This window comes from Scyliorhinus torazame, chromosome 16, assembly GCF_047496885.1.
Source record: "Scyliorhinus torazame isolate Kashiwa2021f chromosome 16, sScyTor2.1, whole genome shotgun sequence".
In the NCBI taxonomy this organism is placed as follows: Eukaryota; Metazoa; Chordata; class Chondrichthyes; order Carcharhiniformes; family Scyliorhinidae; genus Scyliorhinus; species Scyliorhinus torazame.
This window is the reverse complement of record NC_092722.1, coordinates 171,075,065-171,099,941: the sequence shown is the minus strand read 5'-3', so window position 1 is coordinate 171,099,941 and position 24,877 is coordinate 171,075,065. Positions and strand designations below refer to the sequence as shown.

Here is a 24,877-nt window from a genome sequence, read left to right as displayed (position 1 = left end):
ATTCTTGGGAGGTGGACATCACTGGCAAATAGCCAGCATTTGCTGCCCATTCCAACTGAATGATGGTATTTAAGAGGCTGTGAGTCTGGAGTCATACATAGGCCAGCCTAGGTAGGAATGGCAGATTTCCTTCCTCAAAGGGCATTAGTGAGACTAGCTTTCGATATCTAGATTTATAAATTCTACCAGCTGCCTTGGTGGATTTAAACACCTGTCCCCAGTGTGTAACCTGGGCCTCTGGATTACTAGACCAGTGACAATACTGTCATGTGAGAGTACCTTTAAGAAATGGGTGTTTATAAATGGGTGTGTATATAAATATCTGTAGTGAGAGAACCTTTAAGAAATGGGTGTTTGTTACTACAGTGATGTCAGAGAGTGGGTGGAGCTGGGCTGTTTGTCAGCTTTTTACTTTCGTTTTAGGCTGTTTGCTGCAGGGTGTGTTTTAGTTTAGTTTTCAGAGCTGGATAGCTGCAGCCACAGCCAGAAGGTGTCTGAGTCGCTCTCTCTGTATTCTAAAGACTGTAAATCGATCCTTTGGCGATTTAAAAGTAATAACTGTTCTCAGTAGTTACTTTAACCTGATGTGGTTCTGTTTAAAGGATTTTTAAGTTTTCTGGATGTTAAAAGGACGGCTTAAGGATTACGTAGTGTTGTATCCTTTGGGGGTTGTATTTGAATTAATGGTTGCTAAGATGTTCACTGTATGCTTTAAAAAGGTTAACTTGAGTTTATAGAATAAACATTATTTTGCTTTAAAAAATACTTTTCCATTTCTGCTGTACCTCACCTGTAGTGTGAGCCGTGTGCTCCCCATACCACAATCTATTAAAAGTTGTGGGTCAGGTGAACTCCATGATACATTTTGGGGTTCTCTAAACCCTGGCCCATAACAATACCATGAGCCCACCATCTCCCCAAACAATATTATCCCCAAGGTTTGTTGATCAAATATCTACTAGCAGCTCAGCAAAAATGTAGATTGTATCATGGTTGTGAATTTTTCTGAGAAGAATGATACATGCTGTGTAAATTTAGTACAGCCGTAACTCAAGGACTGGATTATTTCCCCTTTCTCCAGAAACTGAAATATAAATTGTGTTGCACAGTGTAAATTTACAGACCACATAGTTTGAATCTAGGTTGGAGCAGAGATTTGTAAAACCTTTCTTCAAGCAATCTCCGAGTGAAAAATAGGGGGCTGAATTCTCCATTCTGGAGACTATACCCCCACGCCGGTGTAAAAACGGTGGAGTTTTACTCCTGAAATTCTTGCAAAAAAGTTAGACGAATTCCAAGCCCTGCAGAGGGCTAGTAGGGACCAGAGATAAACTCGCAGCTTTTGCTGCAGATGCGGGGCCCCGCACTTCCAGGGCAGAGGCCACGCATGCGCACGGCGCGCCCCCAGCATGGGGGTTGGCGTTTGGAGAGATGGCGTTGTTCGCATGCAGTTCATTAACAGCAGGGAAATCGAAGCCTGCCCAAATGTTTGTGGTCGCACCCCCTTCCCTATCGCCTCCTCAAACATTCCCACCATCAGCAGTGCCAATTTATCTTTAAATTTCTTGTAATACTCCACTAGAAACCCATCTGGCCCTGCCACCTTCCCCAATTGCCTCCTTTACCTCCTGTTCCCTCACCGACCTCTCCAGTCTGGCCCTATCTTCCTCCTCCAGCCTCGGATATTCCAATCTGTCCAGGAACTCCCACATTCCCTGATCCTACCCCGGTGGCTCCGACCTATACAGATTTTCATAGACTTCCTCAAAGACTTCATTAATCTGGTCCGGAACCACCATCAATTTCCCCGTCCTATCCCACACCTGGACTATTTCCTTCTGAGGTTGTCCTACTAGCATGCGCCCTGCCTTCTTGCCATATTTGTAAATCGCTCCCCTCACTTGGCGTACTGCCTTCCCCATGGACAACCAATAAAAGCTAGCCTGAAGCTTCCTCCTTCTGTCCACCTCCAACATCATCTCTTCTATCAGCCTTTGATGCTTTTCTCTCCTCTTTATCCACCTTGCCCTTAAATGATATCACCTCCCTCCTCACTACCACTGTCAGGGCCTCCTATACCGCTGCCTGCTATACTTCCCCTGTACAGTTAAAGCCCACCTACTCCTCAATCACTTACCCAATCTTTTCACAAAAACCTTGGTCCCCCAGCAATCCACAGCCATTCTCCACTCCGGCCTCTGCACTATCCCCTTCTCCAGAACCATGTCCACCTAATGTAATCCAATGCTATTTCTGAATACTCTGATCCCCTAACCCCACCAGCAATGCCTTCCATACTACGAAAAAGTCCAATCTCAAATAAATCTTATGAACCAAGGAGAAAAATTAACACTCCCGCTCTCTCGGGTGCAAGTACCTCCTCGGGTGCAAGTCCCTCCACGGGTGTAAGTCCCTCCATGGGTGCACCCCTCCCATTTCCCTCATAACTCCAGTCAATGCCTTAAGAATCATAGAATTTACTGTGCAGAAGGAGACCATTCGGCCCATCAAGTCTGCACCAGCCCTTGAAAAGAGCACCCCACTCAAGCCCACACCTCCACCCTATCCACGTAACCCAGTAACCCTACTTAACCTTTTTTTTTGGTCACTAAGGGCAATTTTTAGCATGGCCAATCCACCTAACCCGCACATCTTTGGACATGGGAGGAAACCGGAGCACCCGGAATAAACCTACGCAGACATGGGGAGAATGTGCAGACTCCGCACAGACAGTCACCCAAGCTGGGAATCGAACCTGGGACCCTGGAGCTGTGCAGCAACTGTGCTAACCACTGTGCTACCATGATACCCTGATAAGAAGCTATCTTATACATAAAAATGCAATCAAACGATCGGATGATACGGTGGTTAGTAGCAAGTAAACACCTTAGATTCCCTATGTGACAGGACTGTAATTAGTGGAGTTACTCAGGGGAGAATGGATACTTTGCACAAGAGGAAGAGAAAACAAAGAGTACCCTTTCCTCCTTTTATCCACTTTTCAGCAAGTGATGAAGTAGAATTGGCAGCGGCCTTGAAGCAGTTACCTGAATGGCATGTTAGCCTTCGCCCACCTTGACTGAGTGAGCGAACGCAGCTACGACCTATCCATCCTTGGCTCGTGTCAGATTCCAATCCCCTCCCATTATTAGCTTGTGCAATTCCAAGTCCGAAATAGCCCCAAGCACCTTCCTCACAAATCCTCCATTGTCCCAGTTAGGGCCATACACACTTGCCAATGCCACCGACCTCCCCTCCAATGCCCCTGTTACTATCACATATCTAACCCCCTGGTCCGCAATCACCTTCTCCATCTGGAACCTCCCTCTCTTACCCACCAAAAACCCGACCCCGCACCCTACTGTTGAACCCCAAATTAAATACTTGGCTCGGCCAGCCCTTCCAGAGCCTTACCTGGTCTTTCACCGTCAGATAAGTCTCCTGTAACATGACAACATCGGCTTTCAAGCTTTTTAGTGCGCAAACACACTCAACCTCTTTACTGGCACCCCAAACCTCTCCTGTTCCATGTAACTATCCTGACCAGGGGTCTCTCACCCTCTCCCTCACCCCCCCCCCCTCCCTCCGCCCCTCCTATCCGCCATCATCAGAACTCTGGGCCCTGCCCACTGGGCTGGCCTGCTCCTTCCCTTCGTTGCCATTGAACACCCCCCTCCCAGAATCCCCCCATCCACTCCCTCTTGAAAACACCTCACCCAGTATTGGTCCCCACCCCCCATTTTCCACACCTCCTAGGCCCATTGAAACCTGTTCGACCGGGCTCCAATGACCGTGGCCCCTCCCCCACCACACTCCCATTCACTAGCCAGCTTGAGCCTGCTAGTGTGGAGGCCCCTGCCCAGGCCCCACTCCTGTCCAAACGCCTCCCCCCTACCCGGTCACAGGAAAACAAAGAAATCTCGTTCAACACACAATCCCAGAAAACAGTAATTGTTAAAAATCCCAACTCCTACCTCACCCAAATAGGCAACCTCACCCCATTTAACACATATAACAACATGAAGAAGGCTGGTTTAGCACAGTGGACTAAACAGCTGGCTTGTGATGCAGAACAAGGCCAGCAGCGCGGGTTCAATTCCTGTACCGACCTCCCAGGTGCTGGAATGTGGCGACTAGGGGCTTTTCACAGTAACTTCATTGAAGCCTACTTGTGACAATAAGCAATTATTATTATTGAAGTCAAAAATAGAACTATATACCATCTTCCATCCCACCCTATCCTCAGTCCAAGACCAATCCTCAGTCCCATTTCTCACTTCTGTCCAGTCCTTCTGCCTTAACAAACACCTCCGCCGCTTCCACTATCTTGAAGTAAAAGACTTTGGCTTTGCAGGTCACCCTCAACTTAGCTGGGTACGCTACGCCGAACCACACACTGCTCTTATTCACCTTCTCACCAACTCCACGGTTAAGTCCTGGTATATACGTATACCAGCTCCAGCCCACTGCACCTTCTGTTTCTATTGTGCCCAACTCAGGACCTTCTCCTTCAAGTGGTACCTATGGAAACAAATAATCACCGCTCTTGGCAACTCATTCACCTTTGGTATAGGCCTCAAAGACCGATGAGCAAGATGCAGTTCGTACCGGGTGGGATCTTTTTCCCTCCCCCAAAAGCTCTGCCAACATCTTGGCAAAATTCTCAGTCAGCCTTGGGCCCTCCACCCCTTCGGACAGGCCCACGATCCTCAGATTTTGCCGCCTAGATCTGTTTTCCTGGTCCTCCACCTTCGCTCGCATACCTTTGTTGGCCTCCACCATCCTCTGCAACTCCACACCCATCGAGGTGAGCTGATCACTGTGTGGCGACAAGGCCTCCTCCACTCCCTTCAGTTTCTCACCCTGCTCCCGCACCTCAGTTGATGCCTTCGACATCGCCTCTTCCACCAGTACCTTAATTACCGCCATCATCTCCTTCCTCATCACCTCCATGTGCTTTGCAAACTGCTTTTCAAACTCCATGATATCACCTCGGTCACCTTTTCTGCCATGAATGGTGTGGCTCCACCAAGCCTCCACCATCTTTCCAGTTGCCGAGCTGACCCTTTTGCTCGACGGCGAACCTTTACTCGCTCCCTTCTTCCCGTCGGCTTTCTTATGGTTTCTGGACATCCCCCTCCTTACTTCTGTCTTCCTGCAGTTATTTGTTTAAAAATTGCTCCTGGAACTGGGCATAAAGTTCTATAAAAAAATCAAGCCTTGGGGGCAGCACGGTGGCGCAGTGGGTTAGCCCTGCTGCCTCACGGTGCCGAGGTCCCAGGTTCCATCCCAGCTCTGGGTCACTGTCCGTGTGGAGTTGGCACATTCTCCCCGTGTCTGCGTGGGTTTCATCCCCACAACCCAAAGATATGCAGGCTCGGTGGATTGGCCACACTAAATTGCCCCTTAATTGGAAAAAATGAATTGGGTATTCTAAATTTCAAAAAATCAAGCCTAGAGCAGGAGCCACCCAACGTCCGACTTCCACCTACATACGACAACCGGAAGTCCCCCGTCAGGAAGGAAGACATAATCATATGGAATTGTTACTGCAGTGGGCATTTTTACCGTGGGAAATGGATTATAAGTTAGAGGAGTCAGAGAAGCAGGTAATTGACACTCACAGAGCTGATAATGAGAACTAGTGATAGATATCAGGAGACAGCGTGTACATGTCTTTGCACTGATTGGATATTATAATTAAGAAAACATGCACTTGTTCAAAGCGGCCGAACCACCTCGGCCCTCAGTAATATTACAGCGGCACAAATTAAACTTCACGGGGAGAAGCCCAGGCAAGACAACTGCAGCCTTTGCAGCAATACTAAGACAAATTCCGGAGCATTGCAATTTTGAATGACATGTTAAAAAACTGATTAGTATGTGGCATAAACAAGGCAGCTGTACAGAGATGAGTTTAGTTGCAAGGGTGGTGTAATATCCGGCACGGGGTCTACGGGGTGGAATGCTTGTCTTCCCTGTGCTCCTTGCGGAGTACGAGCTCAACTACTAAGGGTGGTGTATCCCGTTAATCACTGTATAAAAGGTCGGCCTGTAAGGCACTGACCAGAGGAGAAGCTGTTAGGGATTTACTGGGTAGTGTGCATATCATTCTGGTAAATAAACTTTGTTTGATATTTTACTCACTGAGGACTCCCCATGTCCTTATTAAACTGGCAACGAGGAGTAAACTGGTTTGCTGTCGATGCTGCGACCTGCTCAGCTGCCTGATTTTCTGCTCTCAGGTTTGGGATTCTTTGATTCGCCATGCCTCTGTTTGGGTGGTTAGATGCATTTGACGACAGTGTTGAACACTGAAACCAATACTAATGCGTTATTTCTTCCAGGCCATCAGTATCACGAAGAATGAGCACATGGCGATCATACTGTTGACGACCTGTGGATCGCACATGTTCGGAGTGATCCGGAGACACATATACCCAGCGATGCCAGATATGCAAACATTCAACCAGTCTAGAGATTGTTAGCAGTTTAATACGGAGGAAAGATCCACCAGTGAGTCCGCACCAAGTATGTATCTCGGATATGGAAGATAGCTGAGTTTTGTGGCTGTTGTGTCATGCTGCTTCGTGTGGCATAAACTGCTTCCTTGATGTATGCTTTGACAAAGGAAGCTCCAGACTATGAAATGGGTTCAATGTGTTTATTGAACTATTAACATAGTTCTTAAATGAGTTCGACTCTCTGCTAATCTAGCTGTAGTAACTCAGTCTATCTTTACCAGCCTGCTCTAAGCCACATGCTGGGTGTGATGCTGCTAATCAACCCTGATGTACTCTCTAGATGTCTGTCTGTGGAAAGAGGCAGAGCATGTGTGCCCTGTCCTTTTATATGGGTTGTGAAGTACCCCCTTGTGGTAATGCCACCTCTGGGTGTCCTGATTACCCATTGGTTGTGTCCTGTTGTAATGACCCATTGGCTGTATGTCTGCATGTCATGACATCTCTTGTGCTCCCTCTAGTGGTTACTTAGTTGTAGTGTATTTACATTAACCCCTTGTGAATATACAGTGATACATATCACCACATCCCCCCTTTTTTCGTGTTAGATATTTTCTGTACTTGGTTAAAGAAAATTGAACAAAATAGGTAGGTAAGTGATGAAATGTACAAGTCATGATGACAGTGATGATTATACCATACCAAATAATATTTATGAGTCCAAAGCTCATGAATTTATACGGTCGAGTGGCTTTCTTGTTTTGTTATTGAAGTGTCGATGTTGATATTGTCATTTCCTTGTGAACGCCGTCAGCGTCCCTGTGCTTAAGGAACCAAGAAGTCATCAGGAGGTGTTCAAATGGTCAAATCACTTTGTTGTCTGATTTGGACTCTTTTTTTTCACCGATGCTTGGGGTAGTGATTCTTGATATCATCTTTCCTGTCTGACCTGGATTGGTGTCTGTGTTTGCGGTATTGATGCCGTATGTCAGTTGCCTTGAAAGCTGGTCTGCTTGTTTGTAGTGTAGCAAACATGAATTTGTAAGATGCGTTATCATGCCATGGTATGTCTGCACACTTGCCATTGTCTTGAGCTGTGCTGTCACAGTGTCCTGCATTTGCAGAGTTGTACCATGTCGTACCAGTCGTTGTTCCAGTGTTGTTGGTTTTGTCGTGCTTGTTGTTGACGTTGGTGCCTTTGGTACGCTTCTTGTTGTTGTCTGTGTTGTTGTTTTTGTAGGTTTCGTTGTTATGTTTGTTGCACTCAATGACAATTCCTAGCGGAGAATTCAAGTCCTTTACAAAGTTACTTGTGTCAGTATCCTTTGTGGCATCTGCTGTTTCAATGGGCGTTTCGTCTTTGATTCCTTGGTGCTCCCCGTCTGGAGTCATGTCTGGTTCACTTGAATCATCTTTGGCTTGTTGATGCTCCCCGCCTGGAGTCCGTTCTGGTTCACCTGAATCATCTTTGGTTTCTTCATGCTCCTCTGTCGGAGTCACTTCAGGTTCACTTGAATCATCTTTGGTTTCTTGATGCTCCTCGCCTGGAGTCAAAATATTCAAGATTTCATTTTCTTGTGGAGAGGCTTGAGTGGATGAGGTTTCAATTGACGTGGTCGCACTGGACTCACAAGTAGCTTCACTTGGATTGTCGAGTGCCTCTGTGCATACGAGCTGAGATCTGTCAGTCTCGCTGTGATGTTGCACATCTTGTATGGGAATTGTGATGCCTTCGTCACTTGTCTCACATACAGTGGGTAGACCTGCAGTATCTTCTTGTTGGTTAGATGAGCTGGGTAGACTGTCAGAGTCTTCTTCTGGTGGCTCAAGTAATCTGGGTAGATTGTCATAGTCTTTCTGCTGTTCACGTGAGCGTGGCAGACTTGCATCGTCTGCTGCTGGTTGCTCAGAGAAGGTGGATAGACCTTCATGGTCATGTTCATGCATGGACTGCGCTTTGGAGTCTTGAGTTGCTCCCATTGTGGAGTCTGTCAACGAGTTCGCTGTGGAGGCTGGTATCGCTCTCTCTGTGGAGTTTGGCATCGTTCCCTGTGTGGAGTCGTGCAGTGGTCTTGCTGTGGAGCTGATCTGTGTGCTCTCAACGGAGTCATGCAGTGGTCTCGCTGTGGAGTATTTCATCGCTCTCTGTGTGGAGCCGGGGACTCTTCGTGGTTCGTGGACCACTTTTCGTGTGACATCGGCTTCTTCTTGGGTATTTGACCGGTTGCTGTCATCCAATGTATCGACGATCTGCCATGGCTTCATGGTATTGGATTCATCTACCATGAGTAGAGTTGTGTTGAGCTTTTCAACCGTGGCGCTGATGCTGTGATCAGCATATCCGAATAACTCAGCCATGTCTGAGTAGTATTCTTCGATGAACCAATCATCTTCTTTTCTTTTGGAATTGTCATTGCGCTCTCTGTGTCCAAGGAAGAAATCATCGTCTGAGTAGTAGTCTTCAAGGACTAAATCATCTCTTTGGGTGGTGCTAACTGCTTGTATCAGGGTTCTGCGGAGGTTATTTTCATCTGTGGTCGAAGTTCAGGCATTGTGCTGTCTTTCCAGGTGAAAGAATGGTGTTTTGTGGCTTTAAAACTCTTCTTTTTAGTTTTCGGACATTTCCCCTTTAAGTGGGGGTGGTCCAGGGCCTCTGACATCATGATGCTCGTGACGTCATGTGTAGGACTCAATTGCGTATGTGCACGCCGTGTTCCTTTACTGTGCGCTCTTTTTGCAACTGCGCATGGGCGGCTTTTCGCGCATGCGCAAAACACTGTTTTGCCGGCTCGCCTCTTCTTGGGAACTGTGCGTGTGCGGACTGGGCTGGCTGGATACGCGCAAGATGGCTGTCAATCAAAATTGCCATTTGCTTCTGCCTCGTGGTGAGTATTGGCACCAGTTTTACCGACTTATTTTGTGTTTACCTCGCTGTAGCTTTCAAATTTGTCCAGGACTGTCTGGAATCGCATTCGGTCCTGCCCTTTGCAGTATTTAAAGGAGCAGAAGATCCCTGTTGCATGTTCACCCGCAATGGTGAGGAGAAGAGCTATCTTCTCAGCATCAGCCATGCCAGTTAGGTCGGATGCTTCCATATAAAGCTGTATCATTGCTTGAATGCACGGCAGTTGGCACTGAGATTGCCGTGGTACCTGAGTGGATTAGGAACCGGAATCTCGATCATCGTGCCTGGGTTTGGTTGCTGGTTGTCACGAATCTTGCTGAGTTGAACTAAATAGATTGAACAGGCACTCCTGGTATCATGTTGCGTTATGCTGCTTCGTGTAGCATAAGCTGCTTCCTTGATGTATGCTTTGACAAAGGAAGCTCCAGATTATGAAATGAGTTCAACGTATTTATTGAACTATTAACAGTTCTTAAATGAGTTTGACTTTCTGTTAATCTAGCTGTAGTAACTCAGTCTATCTTTACCAGCCTGCTCTAGGCCATGTGCTGGGTGTGATGCTGCTGATCAACCCTGATGTACTCTCTGGATGTCTGTCTGTGGAAAGAGGCAGAGCATGTGTGCCCTGTCCTTTTATATGAGTTGTGAAGTGCCCCCTGGTGATAATTCCACCTCTGGTTGTCCTCATTACCCATTGGTTGTGTCCTGTTGTAATGGCCCATTGGCTGTATGTCTGCATGTCATGACATCTCTGGTGCTCCCTCTGGTGGTTACTTAGTTGTAGTATATTTACATAAACCCCTTGTGTCTATGCAGTGGCTATGGGATTCTTTTCTCCAATATGCTCCACGACCATTTAATGTGTGGTATGAGTAACATGGGGACTCAGAAAAAGCTTTTGGGCGAAGTCTCCCTGAATTTTCAGCAGGCGCTACAGATCTCCCTGTCCCAGAAAAGCACAGAACGTGGCGTGCAAAAGATACAAGGTATGGAGGTTAACATTTCAATGCATCATCCCTCACAGGGTGTCCCCTCAGCCCAGACTGAATGCCACTGCGACTCGGGTCTCTGGGTGAAAAACTGGTTGCTGAGCTGTGAGATTTGGCTGAGGGCGGCTCCGGCCCATGTGCGACGTGTGGGTGCCAGTCTAGGCACCCTACAGAAAGTAGGCAGGCCAGCCCTCGAGGCAACCTGGTTGAGATAGGTGTCAGCCCCAGGGCCAGGCCTTGCATCTGGATGACTCAGAAGAGGCAAAGGATGAGGCTGAAATGCAGCTGAACTGTTTAGCGGTGCCCCGCATGGCGCCTATTCGTGTTCCAATACACATTAATAGTCTCCAAATGGAGCTGGATACGGGAGCGGCCATTTCTGTGGTGGCGCAAAGCATTTTTGATCTTATCAAGCAACGAGTGCATACTTTGTCTTTGGCTGACACGGCGACTCATTTAGTCACTTGAACAGGGGAACAGCTAAATATCGTGGGGTCCACCCTCACTCTGGTGGTTTACGGGCACCAGTTGGTTCATCTTCCCCTCATTGTTGTGCAAGGAAATGGCCCTAGCTTGTTGGGCCGTGATTGGCTGCATCAGCTGCAGTTGGGTTGGCAGCATATCCAAGCGGGCACCGGCGGTTTGTGTATGGAGCTTAGCAAATTCCCGGAGGTTTTCCAGCCAGGTTTTGGTACTATTAAAGGAGTCGAGGCCAAAATCCAGGGAACCTCGACGCCCAATCCCCGATATTTCCATGCCTGCCCAGTTCCCTAGGCTATAGTGGAGAATGTTGAAACTGAACTTTGGTGTTTGGTAAGTTTGGGCATCATTCGGCTGGTGCGCTTTGCTGATTGGGCGCCGTCGGTGGTCCCCTGTAATGAAGCCGGATGAGATTGTTCACCTTCGCGGAGACTGTGTTGACGGTGAGCTTTGCTTTATGATTAAATTGCTACCCTTTACCGTGAATCAAGGACTTGTATACAATGTTAGCCAGTGGCTGTACATTCACAAATTTGGACATGACAATGCGTCAGGGAGAATATCTTGTTAAGATTGCCGCGCTTTGCCATTTACTTGGATGCCGTGTTGGTCCCAGGGGCCAGAACATTTGTAAAACCTCAAGGTGGTATTACAGCGGTTTTCCAAATATGGGGTCCGCCTTCGCCATGCGAAGGGCATATTTCACACAAAGTCGGTGGTCTATTTAGGATATCAGATGGACTGGGACAACATACACTCGCTTGCTGAGAAGGTACGGGCAATCAAAATGGCCCCTGCTCTGCGAGATGCCACAGAACTTTGCTCTTTCCTTGGGCTGGTTAATTACTGTGGGCGATTTATTCCGAATTTGGCTTCTGTCTGAGCCCCCACTTGCTTTTGACGAAGCACCAGCCTTGGGTTTGGGGCAAGACCCAAGATGCGGCGTTTTAAAAGGTGAAGCGGTGGTTGTTCTCTTCGGGGGTGTTGACGCATTTTGACTCTTCTAAGTAGTTGTATGTCACGTGCGATGCTTCACCATTTGGCATTGGCGCTGTGCTGGCCCATCGAATGGGAGACGGCTGTGACCGTCCGATCGCTTTTCCTCCCGGACGCTGCCTGTGGCTGAACGAAAATACAGCCAGATGGAAAAAGAAGGTTTGGCAGTCAACTTCCGTATCAAGCGGTTTCATCAGTATGTTTATGGCCGCAATTTTTTTATTGCACCCGATCACAAGCCTTTGCTGGGCCTCTTCTGTGAAAACAAGGCGATTCTGCCTATCGCGCCTGCGAGGATTCAACGACGGGCTTTATTAGCTGCATATGAATACTCTTTCGAGCATCACCCAGGGACCCAGATTGCACAAGCGGATGCGTTGAGCCGTCTTCCCTAGAGGTCGAGGCTGTGAACCCCCTAAGGCAGACAAACTGATTGCTGCCCTGAACTTTATGGGCTCCTTGCCCGTCACTGCCTCATGCGTTCACGACTGGACACAGACCGACCCTGTGCTTGCAAAAGTGCGACATCTGGTTCTATACAGTGGGCAGCAGCGACAGTTACCAGTGGAGTCGAAGGCTGATGCATCAAAATTGTCAGACCTGATCATGGAAGGTGGTATCCTCGTGTGGGGCACTAGAGTTGTTGTCCCGGTGAAGGGATAGGCTATTATGTTGAAGGACCTACACAACAGACATTACGGAGGTTCCAAAATGAAGATACTAGCGAGAAGCTCCATCTGGTGGCCGGGGTTGGACAATAATATCAAGACATTTGCCCAACAGTGCTCCATCTGCCAAGGATACCAGAAGCTCCCTGCGTGGCAGTCCTGCACCCTTGGGAGTGGCTGGGGTGCCCTTGGGCTTGCATATATGCCGATTTCGCTGGTCCCTTCTTGGGTTCAACGTTTCTCATCCTGGTGGACTCCCACTCAAAGTGGATGGAGATCCACAAGATGGCGACGATCACCTTCCAGGCGACTGTTAAGCAATTGCACATTTCATTTTCCACACATGGAATTTGTGAGGATCTCATATTGGATAACGGTGCCTCTTTTTGAGTGAAGAATTTGCCGCTTTTGTAAAAAACAACAGAATTCGCCAAGTCCGTATTGCCCCATACCATCCAGCATCGAATGGCCTGACAGAGAGGGCCTTGCAGATCGTCAAACGAGGGCTCAAGAAGCAGACGTCCGGCTCAATGGGGACCAGACTGGCAAGATTTTTATTTTTGTACCGAACCATGCCACACACAGTTACTGGGGTAGCCCCCACTGAGATGTTAATGGGTCGTAGACTTCGCACTCGGCTGTGTTTGATTAAACCAGACATCGGGGCAAAGGTACGCCGTAACCAAGAGATGCAAAGGAGTTGCTCATTCAACTTCGACCTCTCTCTGACACCACACCTGATGACGCGATGTTCATTTGCAACTTTAACAATGGGGCTTGTGGCTCTCTGGGACTGTCATCCATCGAACGGGACCAGTCTCCTACTAGGTTAGTGTCCAAGGGCAACTAAGTCAACTGCACCTGGATCACTGCCCACAGAGGTAGCTCCCTCGGGAAGTGGCTCGAAAGCAGCCCGTACTAGACCATCTGACTCCAATGCCGAACCAGCCTGCTGTGATAGCTCCAGTCTCTCTCGATGCCGACATGGCTGACGTCATATCTTCTGATTCCAAGATAGAGGTGCAGAACTCGGACATCCAAAATCCTCCACCTGCTCCTCCTTCTCCGCCACATCACTCGTCGAGGGGACCTTTGGACTTTAGGGGGGGAGGAATGTAATATCCCGCATGGGACTTACGGGATGGGAATGCTGATCTTCCCCATGCTCCTCGCGGAGTGTGAGCTCCTCCGCTAGGAATGGGATATCCCGTTAATCAGTTTATAAGGTCGGGTTGGATTAAGACACCGACCAGAGGAGAACCCGTCAAAGATCTACCGGATACATAACTTTGATTCTTATTTTACCCACTGTGGACTCCCATGTCATTGTTAAAGATGATGTCATCCTTTGAGGAACGAGAGTGGTTGTCCCTATACCAGCAAGAGAATTGCTGTTTGAAGAATTTCATAGCGCCCATTCGGACCAGTCCAAGGTGAAATTGCTAGCGAGAATGTTAGTGCGAAGGGCCACCATTGGTTATATAGCAGTTAGTCCTGCTGCCTCACAGCACCAGGGATTCCAGCCTTGGGTGACTGTTTAGAGTTTGCACATTCTCCCTGTATCTGCGTGGGTTTCCTCCAGGTGCCCCAGTTTCCTCTCACAGTCCAAAGATGTGCATGTTAGGTGGATTTGCCATGATAAATTGCTCCTTAGTTTACAGGCATGTGTGGGTGAGGTTGCAGGGTTATGGTGATAGGGCAGGATGGATGGGGGAGTGGACCTAGGTAGAATGTTCTTTCGGATGGCTGGTTCAGACTCGATGGGCCAAATAGCCTCCTTCTGCACTTTGGGATTCTATGATAAGCTATGTTTGGTGTCCTGGCATTGATTTGGATATAGAACGGGTTGTGAAACAAGGTGGTCAATGCCAGTTATACCAGACATTGCCAGCTGCAGCTCCCGTTCACCCCTAGGAATGGCTGGTTGACCCATTCAGGGACATGATGTTCCTTTTGCTAGTGGACGCTCATTCAAAATGGATGGAGGCATTTGAAATAAAGTCCACAACTTCCAACGCCACAGTTGAGAAACTGCGACAATATTAGCCACTCATGACATACCAGAAATATTTTCTTGGACAATAGAATGGTATTCTCAGATGCGGAATTCCAGCAGTTCCTGACATTTGATGGAATAAAACATATTCAGACCGCTACAAATCCCCCCCTCCCCTCCCCCAGTCAAATGGGTTGGCTGAACGAGCAGTTCAGACGTGACAGGCTGGTCTGAAGAAGCAATCACCTGCATCGTGAGGAACCAAGATAGCATGGTTCCTGTTAACCTCCAGAACCTCCTTGCATACGACTACTGGTATAACTCCAGCTGAGCTTCTGATGGCTGTCGCTTGAGAACCAGGTTGAGCCTGGTAGTTGCAAATTTGGTGGGGAGGGTGGACACAAGTCAAGGTTGCCAGAAGAGGAACCACGATTCGGCAAATGTGGAAAGAGCATTTGCGATAGACTATTTAGCTTTCGTTAAGAGTTTTGGAATTGGCCCAAATTGGGTCCTGGGAGTTGTGGTGGCGAAGACGGGTCCACTGTCCTATGAAGTGAAAGTGCAGAACAAGTTTTTGAAGAAACACGTAGATCAGTTGCGGAGGCAGGAGCTCTCCCAGGTGCCAGTGTTACTGCCCAATCCTATTGAGCCTGCAAGTAGTGTTGGTTGTCGAAAGAGTGAAGCAGCTCATCAGCTAATGGCAGGACAAAGGGCTGTTCCCAGTGAGACTGAGAAAGTAGTGGAAAGTGATGTGCTTCCACCAAGAGAGTGTTCCAGTGAAGAAAGTCAAATTGAAACTGCCTCTACGTCGATGCCAAAGGAAAAGTCCCCTGACAGACTGAGTTTCTGATAAACTCTGTTAAAAATCGTTCATTATTGTTCATGTTTTGAAAGATGTATAAGTTATCAATGTACTGTGTAACAAGTCCCTTAAAGAGGGATAGATGTAGTAGCTAGCTCCTTGAAAACATAGCTTATAATACTCTGTCTGTGGTTTGGAATTCTTAATAAACCCGTTGTCAGTTAGCTAACTGGTGGTCGCCAATTATTGCATTTATTACAATTAGGTACTATAGTTATTGAGTTTATAAAACTGTTGCAACAAATCCGCAATTTCATAGACAACATTGTCATAATTTCTATTCGCAATCGCGTTTGCTTTGTTTTTTGTGCTTTTTCAATTTTCTCTCTCTCTCAGAATTATTCACTCAGTCAGCAACATTGTCCAAAAAAAAACAGGGCATAAAGAAACAAGTATTTTGTTTAAATTCAGTCCACACTATCCTGTCTTAAATCTCACTAAGTCCCCACCAATCTTAACTAAATTGTCCTTTGGTGTCTATGGATATGAGGGTTAAATGGAGTTACAGGTTTACAGGGATAGGATGGGAACCAGGGGCGAAATTCTCCCCAAACGGCGCGATGTCCGCCGACTGGCGCCCAAAACGGCGCCAATCAGACGCATCTTTGGGGGCCGAGCCCCAACATTGAGGGGCTAGGCCGACGCCGGAGGGATTTCCGCCCCGCCAGCTGGTGGAAACGGCCTTTGTTGCCCCGCCAGCTGGCGCGGAAATGACATGTCAGGGGGGCGCATGCGCGGGAGCGTCAGCGGCCGCTGACAGTTTCCCGCGCATGCGCAGTGGGGAGAGTCTCTTCCGCCTCCGCCATGGTGGAGACCGTTGCGGAGGCAGTAGGGAAAGAGTGCCCCCACGGCACAGGCCCGCCCGCGGATCGGTGGGCCCCGATCGCGGGCCAGGCCACCGTGGGGACACCCCCCGGGGCCAGATCGCCCCGCGCCCCCCCCAGGACCCCGGAGCCTGCCCACGCCGCCTTGTCCCGCCGGTAAATAGGTACTCTAATTTACGCCGGTGGGACAGGCAATTTATCGGCGGGTCTTCGGCCCATCCGGGTCGGAGAATCCAGCGGGGGGGCCCGCCAACTGGCGCGGCCCGATTCCCGCCCCCGCCGAATATCCGGTACCGGAGACTTCGGCAACCGGCGGGGGCAGGATTCACGGCGGCCAATGGCCATTCTCCGACCCGCTGGGGGGGTCGCAGAATGACGCCCCTGGTTAGGGTGCTTTTTCAGAGGGTCGGTGCAGACTTGATGGGCTGAATGCCTCCTTCAGCGCTGTAAGGATTCTATCAATAACAATGCGTCACTCTGTTAAATAAAAGTATTGTGTGGTTCAGGAAGGCCCTGGTCTTGCTAATCAAGCTGCTTTTAACAGTGTCATTGTGACCCTGTCAATCTCTTTATTGTTTGCAGTCCATTTTTAAACTTTGCATTTTATTTCTCTGCTGTTTTGTTTCCCCTTTATTGTGGGGAGATGGTGGCAGTAATATCATTGGATGAGCAATTCAATGTTCTGGGACAAGGGTTCAAATCACAGCTGGTGGAATTCTCAATATCAGTTTCAGTTACACAATGGGGGAAGGGTATCTCTATAACCAGGCTCACAGCTACTTTATAAGAGGAAATCTTCCCTAATATGTTTATTTGTTTGCTTCACTGCCTTTCATTATCTTTGTTCTGACTAACCAACCTAATTCTGATATTTTTCCTTTGCTTATCATTTTTCAGGCTGATTTCTCTTCTTTGCATAGAACATAGAATGCAGAAGGAGGCCATTCGGCACATCGAGTCTGCACCGACCCACTTAAGCGCTCACTTCCACCCTATCCCCGTAACCCAATAACCCCTCCTAACTTTTTTGAACACGAAGGGCAATTTAGCCTAACCTGCACGTCTTTGTACTGTGGGAGGAAACCGGAGCACCCTGAGGAAACCCACGCAGACACGGGGAGAACGTGCACACTCCGCACAGACAGTGACCCAGCCGGGAATCGAACCTGGGACCCTGGCGCTGTGAAGCCACAGTGCTAGCCACTTGTGCTGCCGTGCTGCCTCAAACTTTGCTCAGTTATTTTCTTTATTCCTGCCATTTCTTCTCCCTTGTGCCATTTTATTCTTAATTTCTCCTCAGTTCTTGGCCAACTCCCAATTATTGTACACTCCTTTGTTTCCATGTCTCAAGTCACATAGTACTAACTCTATCTCACTGCACAGTACAAATCCTGACTATTCTTTTACTGAACATCTTGGCCTAGTGGGCTTTGCCCGATGGTGTTGACTTGGTTTTTCTTCCTTCCCACTCCCTTTCCCGTCGGGCGGGTTCAACTACAGGAGTGGAAAATATTGTGAAAACTGCAAAATCGTGGTTCATGTCGATGTTCCCCACCTCATCAGAGAAGAGACTCGTTTTCCAATGTACAACTTGGGGAACATGATTAGAATAAATTATTATGTCATTATTAGGCCCTTACGCCGGATTCAACCCACAGCACCCTTGTCAGAAAATCCATCAATGGCGGTGTAACGGCAAAACAGCATGATACATGACTGGTCTTCGAAGATACGCACCTGGTGAGCAGACCTCCCAGGGGACCTCAGGTGAGTGCACCGCTCAGTTGATGGAGGGTAAGGACTGGGCAGTGTCCGGGTAGTACCCTGGCTGTACCTGAATATAATCCACTGGCATGATTCCCGGATTAAATTACAAAGCCAACAGGAGCACTGACAGAAATCCAGGGTGGCAGTTCTAGGGTGCCCAGGTGTCAGGGTGCACTGCCAAGGGTCAGGCCTTAGGGGGCCATGCCCGTGAAAGAAGGGTCGAGGGGAGGTATGAAGGGTGGGGGGTGCAGGGCGGGTATGAAGGGGCCTCGAGAAGATTTAAGGGAGTGAAGGGTGGTGTACTGGAATGGGGTTCCGAAAGGTGGCGTGGGATTGTCTGAAAAGGGACCCCATAGCGGGGTGACATCACTTATCAGGGGGGAGGGTTTGTGGTAATGCCCATGTATGTGGGGGGGGTGACAACCTTTGGGTTGGAGGTGTGGGGGACCCACAAACCCACTTAGAGTTCAGGGCACTCTTTCAAAATGGTGGCCCGATATCAGAGGAGCCGGTCTGGCCAGCACCCCAGTGATGAAGTGTGGGCTTGATCGGGGAGAAACTCCCCAATCCCCCAAAAATGGTTAGATAGGGGTGGAGAACTCACCGACAGAGCTGGGGTGAAACTCCCAGCAAAACCTGCCACAAATGGCACTTAGAGCGGGATCTACTGGTCCCGTCATGCCCGTAAAGCAATGCGGTGCAACACGACCGGTGGATGCCGGGAGATCCCACTTTCGGGATCCACCCAGCTCGCCACGTCTCGGGAGATCTAATGCAATCTCGCGAGACGTCACAATATGAATCCCACCCATTGTGGGTGGGATCACTTTCTGGAAAATGTCCATATTAGAGTGAGGCAACTTGTCGCCCTAGATTCCCAAGATCTACCCAAGGCGTGGAATCTAACCCTGTTACCTTGGAGACCTCGGGAGAGCGCTATTCCATGCTGGTCTCCATCAGATGGAATGGCACTTGTGTGGGTCTCCCATGGGTTTGGAAGCCCCCAGGTGCATGCCTTCAGGGCAGCGTGGTATCCTGGCACTGCTGGTGCCACCTGGACACCCATGCAGTGCCCAGGTGGCACTGCCAGTTCCGGCGAGTTCCAGCGAGTGGAGCTTCTCAGTGCAGAAAACGAGGCTGAGTGCGGCCTTGTCGGGGAGCTCTCTGCTGAGGCCCCTGATTTACCCAGATGGATGTTAGATAGTGGTGTGTTTGTCAGTGCTGCGAGTGCTGGGAAACACCTGGCTAATAGACGGTCTGGGACTCTGTCTCAATTTGGGTACATTGCGTCCTTAGAAACTTTTCCATTGGATCGCACCCTTAATCCAATGAAATGATTATTCCACAGTTCAATGAAGCTTCTGGGTCCAGTTGAAAAATATAATGATAAGAGCTCACAGCATTGTTACTATATACAATGTTCCAATCCACCTTTGTTGATGTGATGAATGTAGATGTTTAAAAATGTAAATTCTCACTACCTGAAAAGCTGCTGGATTTTGTCTTGTCCAAAGCAAAAAGCGTGTATTAATATTCTCTGGGAACCAGGGTAGTTTTTTAATTGGTCTTTGTTTTGTCCCACCCCATGGAACATCATCCGTAAAGCAGCCTAGTTTGTCAAAGCAGACTTCAGCAGCTGTGAAGAGACGTCAATTTTTAAGCAAGCTTCACAAAATAAGATTTAGATTAAACAAATGTCCCTTCATTTATGTCACTCAGTGCCGAACATGATATTAATTAGTAGAAAAGGTAATTAAATAGGTAAAGAAAACCTGCCAATGTTAGAAATTGTAAATAAAAACAAAAGAAAATGTGAGTTTTGTTCTGATGTGTGGTCTACAATTATCTGCTTTTTCGTGTCAGCCTTGACTCAGAACTAGCATTATAGCCTCTTTAAAAATTATGGGTTCAAGTCCCGCATCAGAAACTTGAGCATAATATGCAAGCTGATAAGTTAGTCTATACTGAGGGACTGTTACCTTTGCAGAGATGGCGGCCATGAAATTTGGTACGGCCTGGAAAAGGATCACAGAGATTGTGATACATGATTAATCCATGACCTTTGCTTCTAACACAGGCAGCACCTACGTTTTGCGCCACCTGCTTTTAAAATAAATTCTGCATTCAGCCAAGCACAAACTTTGGTGAATAGGGGCTGCAAAACAGTGAGTGTCTAGCACTACTTAAGGCCAGTCTGTACCTTTCAAAGGGGACGATTTGGAGAAAGTGCTGGAATTTGTGACAAAAGCGAATGTGAGCAAGAAAAACACTGAATAATGGTACAGCGAGTATGCTCCAAGATTTTCTGACGCTGAACTGGAGGCGCTGGTCGAGGAGACATAGAGAAAAAAAGATGTCAAGAATCGACAGGGAGCAGGAGGTTCTTCTAACAAACTCCAAAAGAAGGTAGTAAGGGCAGATAGCTGTGGTAATCAATGGCAGGTGTGTAGGACAGTACCACAAAAAGTGAAATGATTGGATCCGAAAAATCAAGGTCTCTAATTGAATTGTCAAATGCCATACACCCCCAACTGCCCCATTACCCTGATGCACTACCGCATCACTTATCTACACCAGTTTCTATTAATCACAATTCAAACTCAATCAATTTCTCCTCCACTTCCTCTTGTTTCTCAGCCGCTCATTGTACAGCTGGTGGCAAGAGATATCCGTTCATGATATTGAGACTCTACACCATGCAACAGACACACGGATCTTAATATAGGGTAGGGTTTCAACTGTTAACTGGGACCGGGTTCAGGAGTGGCCGGGGCAGAGGTTAAAGCTCTGAAAAATGTTGGTGGGTTTAAAACCCAACATGATCCAGCCCACCTGCAGGATTCACTGGGCTGCATTTGGAGGCAAATTGTCAGATCAAGCAATTAAATATCTACATAATAAATAAATAAAGTCTTTAAACATGAACTCTGGCTTTGACAACCAGAGAACCATGATTCCTGAGCTGTGTGGTACCTGCCAGGACCAACAAGGAGAGGAGAGAATAGTGTGGGGACTTCATCACCTTGATTTGCTCTTGCCTGTTTCAGCTTTCACTGCAGCATTAGAGCAGTTTGTACAGCTCTGTCTTGGACCTCTGATGCAGAACAAGAGGGACAGCAACACTGACTTCAACAGCACCAGCTGCCTTCTCCTCCGCCACATGCTGCTCCACAGGACAGAGGGGATGGACAGAGAGATCCAGCTCGAAGGAGACAATACCTCCAACACAGGGTCGACAGGCAGAGGGTCAGCTCTCTCGGCATGTCTAAGCACGTGCCACATGATGCTCAGCTTTTATGACATTTTGTTGCTGACATCACTGAATCTTGGAGTAAGGCTTCCTTCACTGTGGACCAGGTGGGCACATGTTCCCAGTGGCCATCGAATCTGCTGTCACAGGAGTGCAGCTAACTGGGGAAGCAATTTAACTCCATTTATCTCTTGACATTGATGGGATCATAAACTTACTAAAGGAGGATCTGCAAAAAGTAATTCACATGATTTAACACCTGTAATATGAGAACGATAAGGTAGAAATTACTCAATCACGCCAACACCTAACATACTTAAGCCTAATATAGAATCTTACCGCCTTAGTTTTTAAATGTGGGATGTCACAATTTCTGTGTCCCATCCCTGACAGTTCATGAGGTTTGCCCAACAGAGCAATCTTACCGGAGGATGACAATTAACAGACAGACTCCTGGAGCCCGGTCTAATTAATGATGGTGAGCGGGTGACACAGGCAGAAAGGCCAATGCGAGTGCAAAAGGTTCTGGGAAGCCAGTTGTGTCACAGGGAAAGGTGGGCGCTAACACTGAAGGAGGGAGACCACAAGAGCATTTCAAGATGGAGGTACCCTCCAAAAACATTTGAATGCTTAAAAAAAACGGTGGTTACAGCTGCCAGGTCACCATTGTGGTGTGGGAACTCTTCCACAGAAGGCCTGCAGTCAGAGATATGGCTCTCTGGCACCAGTGGTTCCAGGGATGGCCCGCTGCTGTTGCAGCTTGGCTCCAACACCTATTGATTTTGGTCTCAGCAAGAGGCCCGTCTGCTGTCAGCAAGATCCTGTCACTGTCACCAATTTGCTAAGTGGGCAATTAATTATTGATAATTAGCTATCCACCATTACTCAGCAGGGAGCCAGTGCCATTCAGACCCCACCTCCAGCAAGACCGCTCGGATGTGGAATCTATCGAAGAGACGGGAATCTGCCAGGAAATTGTCCTGAGGTGAGATTTTCTGAAATTCTAACCCCATCCCACTTCCAATACCAGTTCAGCCAGCTGATGAGATTCTGGGCGGGATTTACCAGCTGTTCACGCCAGCAGGAAATTCCGTTCCCATGCCGGCGCACGGGTTTCCCGGGTGACAAGGGGTGCTGCCACCAGGAAATCCCGTTGACTACGGCGGGGTTGTTAGATCCCGCTGCACCGAAAAACACGCGGCGGAGTGGCCGGTAAATCTTTCCCTCGATCCTTGGTCTGCACGTTCAATGAATCTAATGATCTGTCTGAAACAAGTCAAAAACGAAAATATATAATGTTCGAGAGAGAAACAGAGGAAAGAATAAATTCAGAATTACAATATTTTTGGAGTTGCAGTACTGCAAAAATTGGTTATCTTACAGTTAACAACAACTTAATTGGACATATTGATACCAAGCTGTATGATTCTGTTCTTACCTTTTACTGTGTTGCCCAAAGTAAATGCTACAATTATGAGCCACAGCATCTAAATGGAATTTAGCAGAAAACATTTTTAAAAATTGAAAGTATTGTATTCAGAAATCATATTCATGAATTGTGACTTACTTTAGCAAATATCCTAGCGTGGAAGCAAGTCGCAACTATTAGTATAATGGGTGGACAAAAATATATATACACATACCCACTGTGCTAATGTTTGCTCTGTAACATTGGTGCTACGTTAATGCATGTGAAACAGGCAGATGACAAATTAGTTCTTGGAGGGACTTCAAACAATGCCAAGCAGCTTTATGAGTGCAAAGTTTCCTTAACTTTACCAGACAATTGCAAACAGATATTTTGAAATTGAAAACATTTTTTGCTTATTTCATATTCCTTATCAGTGAAGTAATAAAGTGATTTACACAGGTGCAACACTAAAACATATTTTTAACTCTGGCAGATATTGTTTTAACTGTCATAAACTTTTGGTAAGCTGAATAATACATAACACTTAAAGTGGAATGCTTTATTACTTAGTAATATCTGTTTCATTTCAGAAAAACATTGCTTCACGGTCCAAAGATGTATGGTCTCATCCTGTCCTCAGCAATATTTTAGCATTAACATTATTAACATGAAAATGGAGTTGAAGGCCATGATCATATTGAATGGTGGAGCAGGATTGAAGGATTGTGTGGTCGACTCCTGCTCCTATTTCTTATGTTCTTATTTTCTACATTGATGCCATCGAGCATTGAAATATGATTTTCGAAATGTAACAGGTTTACATTAACATAGGGGCGGGATTCTTTGTCCCCCCAGCCCTGTTTCCCGGCAGGGGATCCTCCGTTCGGGCAGCCGGCTAATGGAGTTTCCCATTGTGGCCATCCCACGCCGTTGGGAAACCTGCAGGCGTGGGTGCGCTGCCGGCAAAGCAAAGGATCCCGCTGACCGAGAATCTAGCAGAGGATCTTTAATGTTAAACAAAGTCCCACAGTACTTCATAGTTTGGCATAAGGAAAATGGGCATTGAGTCAGGAAGGGAGAGATCAGAAAGGGTGACTGAAGATGAAATTGATTGTGCCACTAATGATGGGTAAAGTGAGGGACAGATATACAAAAGGCTGGAGTCTGAAGAACAGAGTATTTGGAATGGAGGAGAACATTTGAGTATTGAAACAGGATTAGGCCATTTTTAAAAAATATTTAAGCGTACCCAATTCATTTTTTCCAATTAAGGGGCAATGCAGCGTGACCAATCCACCTACTCTGCACATCTTCTGGGTTGTGAGGGCAAAACCCACGCAAACACGGGGAGAATGTGCAAATTCCACACGGACAGTGACCCAGAGCTGGGATCGAACCTGGGACCTTAGCGCCGTGAAGCAGCAATGCTAACCACTGAGCCACCATGCTGCCCAGGATTAGGCCATTTTGACCTGCAAGCCTGTTGTGTCATTCAATGAGTTCATGACTGATCTGTGTACTAATTCCACATACCAACCTTCACCATATATTCTGTATTACCTTTGGTTAACAAAAGTCTATTAATCTCCATGTTTCTTTTTTTTAAAATTTAGAATACTCAATTATTTTTTCACAATTAAGGGGCAATTTAGCGTGGCCAATCCACCTACACTGCACATCTTTGGGTTGGGGTGAGACCCAAGCAGGCATGGGAGAATGCGTAAACTCCGCACGGGCAGTGACCTGGGGCTGGGATTGAACCCGGGTCCTCGGCACCATGAGGCAGCAGTGCTAATCACCACGCCACCGTGCCACCCTTTATCTCCATATTTATGGGAACAAAAAGGGAAGCAATTAACATTCATCAATTGTGGTAATCGTTTGAAATGGGGATTCACATTAAATAGTAACAGTGAAATCTCATCTGTAACTAAACAAAAGGATGAAGCAACGTGATGTCAGTGATAAGGAAAAGCACTAAGTAATGTACAATTTGGAAATTATCCCACTCTGTTAAATTTTCCTTTTGAAACTTTGCCTTCTGATTTATGGAACATTATGCCCTCTTAAATGCCCTCGCAAGGGCAATTAGGGATTGGCAATAAATGCAGGCCAAGGCCAGTGGAGCCCACACCACAAATGAATTTTTAAAAATGTAAAATGTAATCATGGACTACTAAGATAAATAATACACAGTTTTGCTCAGCATAATTCATGTCAAAATCAGAGGAATTGACATAAATTACTGTGTAAAAAACGAAAAGAAAA

At 47.3% G+C, this 24,877-nt stretch overlaps 1 protein-coding gene across 3 annotated transcripts in view; it reads right to left on the bottom strand.

Annotated features, from left to right (window-relative positions):
- LOC140393224 (pancreatic lipase-related protein 2-like) overlaps positions 1-22,803 on the bottom strand; it is a 59,076-nt gene extending 36,273 nt beyond the window's left edge. For 2 of the 3 annotated variants that reach the window (XM_072479465.1, XM_072479466.1), the window contains exons 1-3: positions 22,766-22,803; positions 22,637-22,685; positions 19,430-19,584 (exon numbers count right to left, since the gene is read on the bottom strand). In XM_072479465.1, the coding sequence (XP_072335566.1) occupies positions 19,430-19,584; positions 22,637-22,685 (204 nt within the window). In that variant the 5' untranslated portion in view covers positions 22,766-22,803. Of the gene's footprint in view, positions 1-19,429; positions 19,585-22,636; positions 22,686-22,765 lie in introns of those variants that run through there. The other variant, XM_072479464.1, reaches the window with a different exon arrangement.
- Between the last annotated feature and the right edge of the window lie 2,074 nt (positions 22,804-24,877).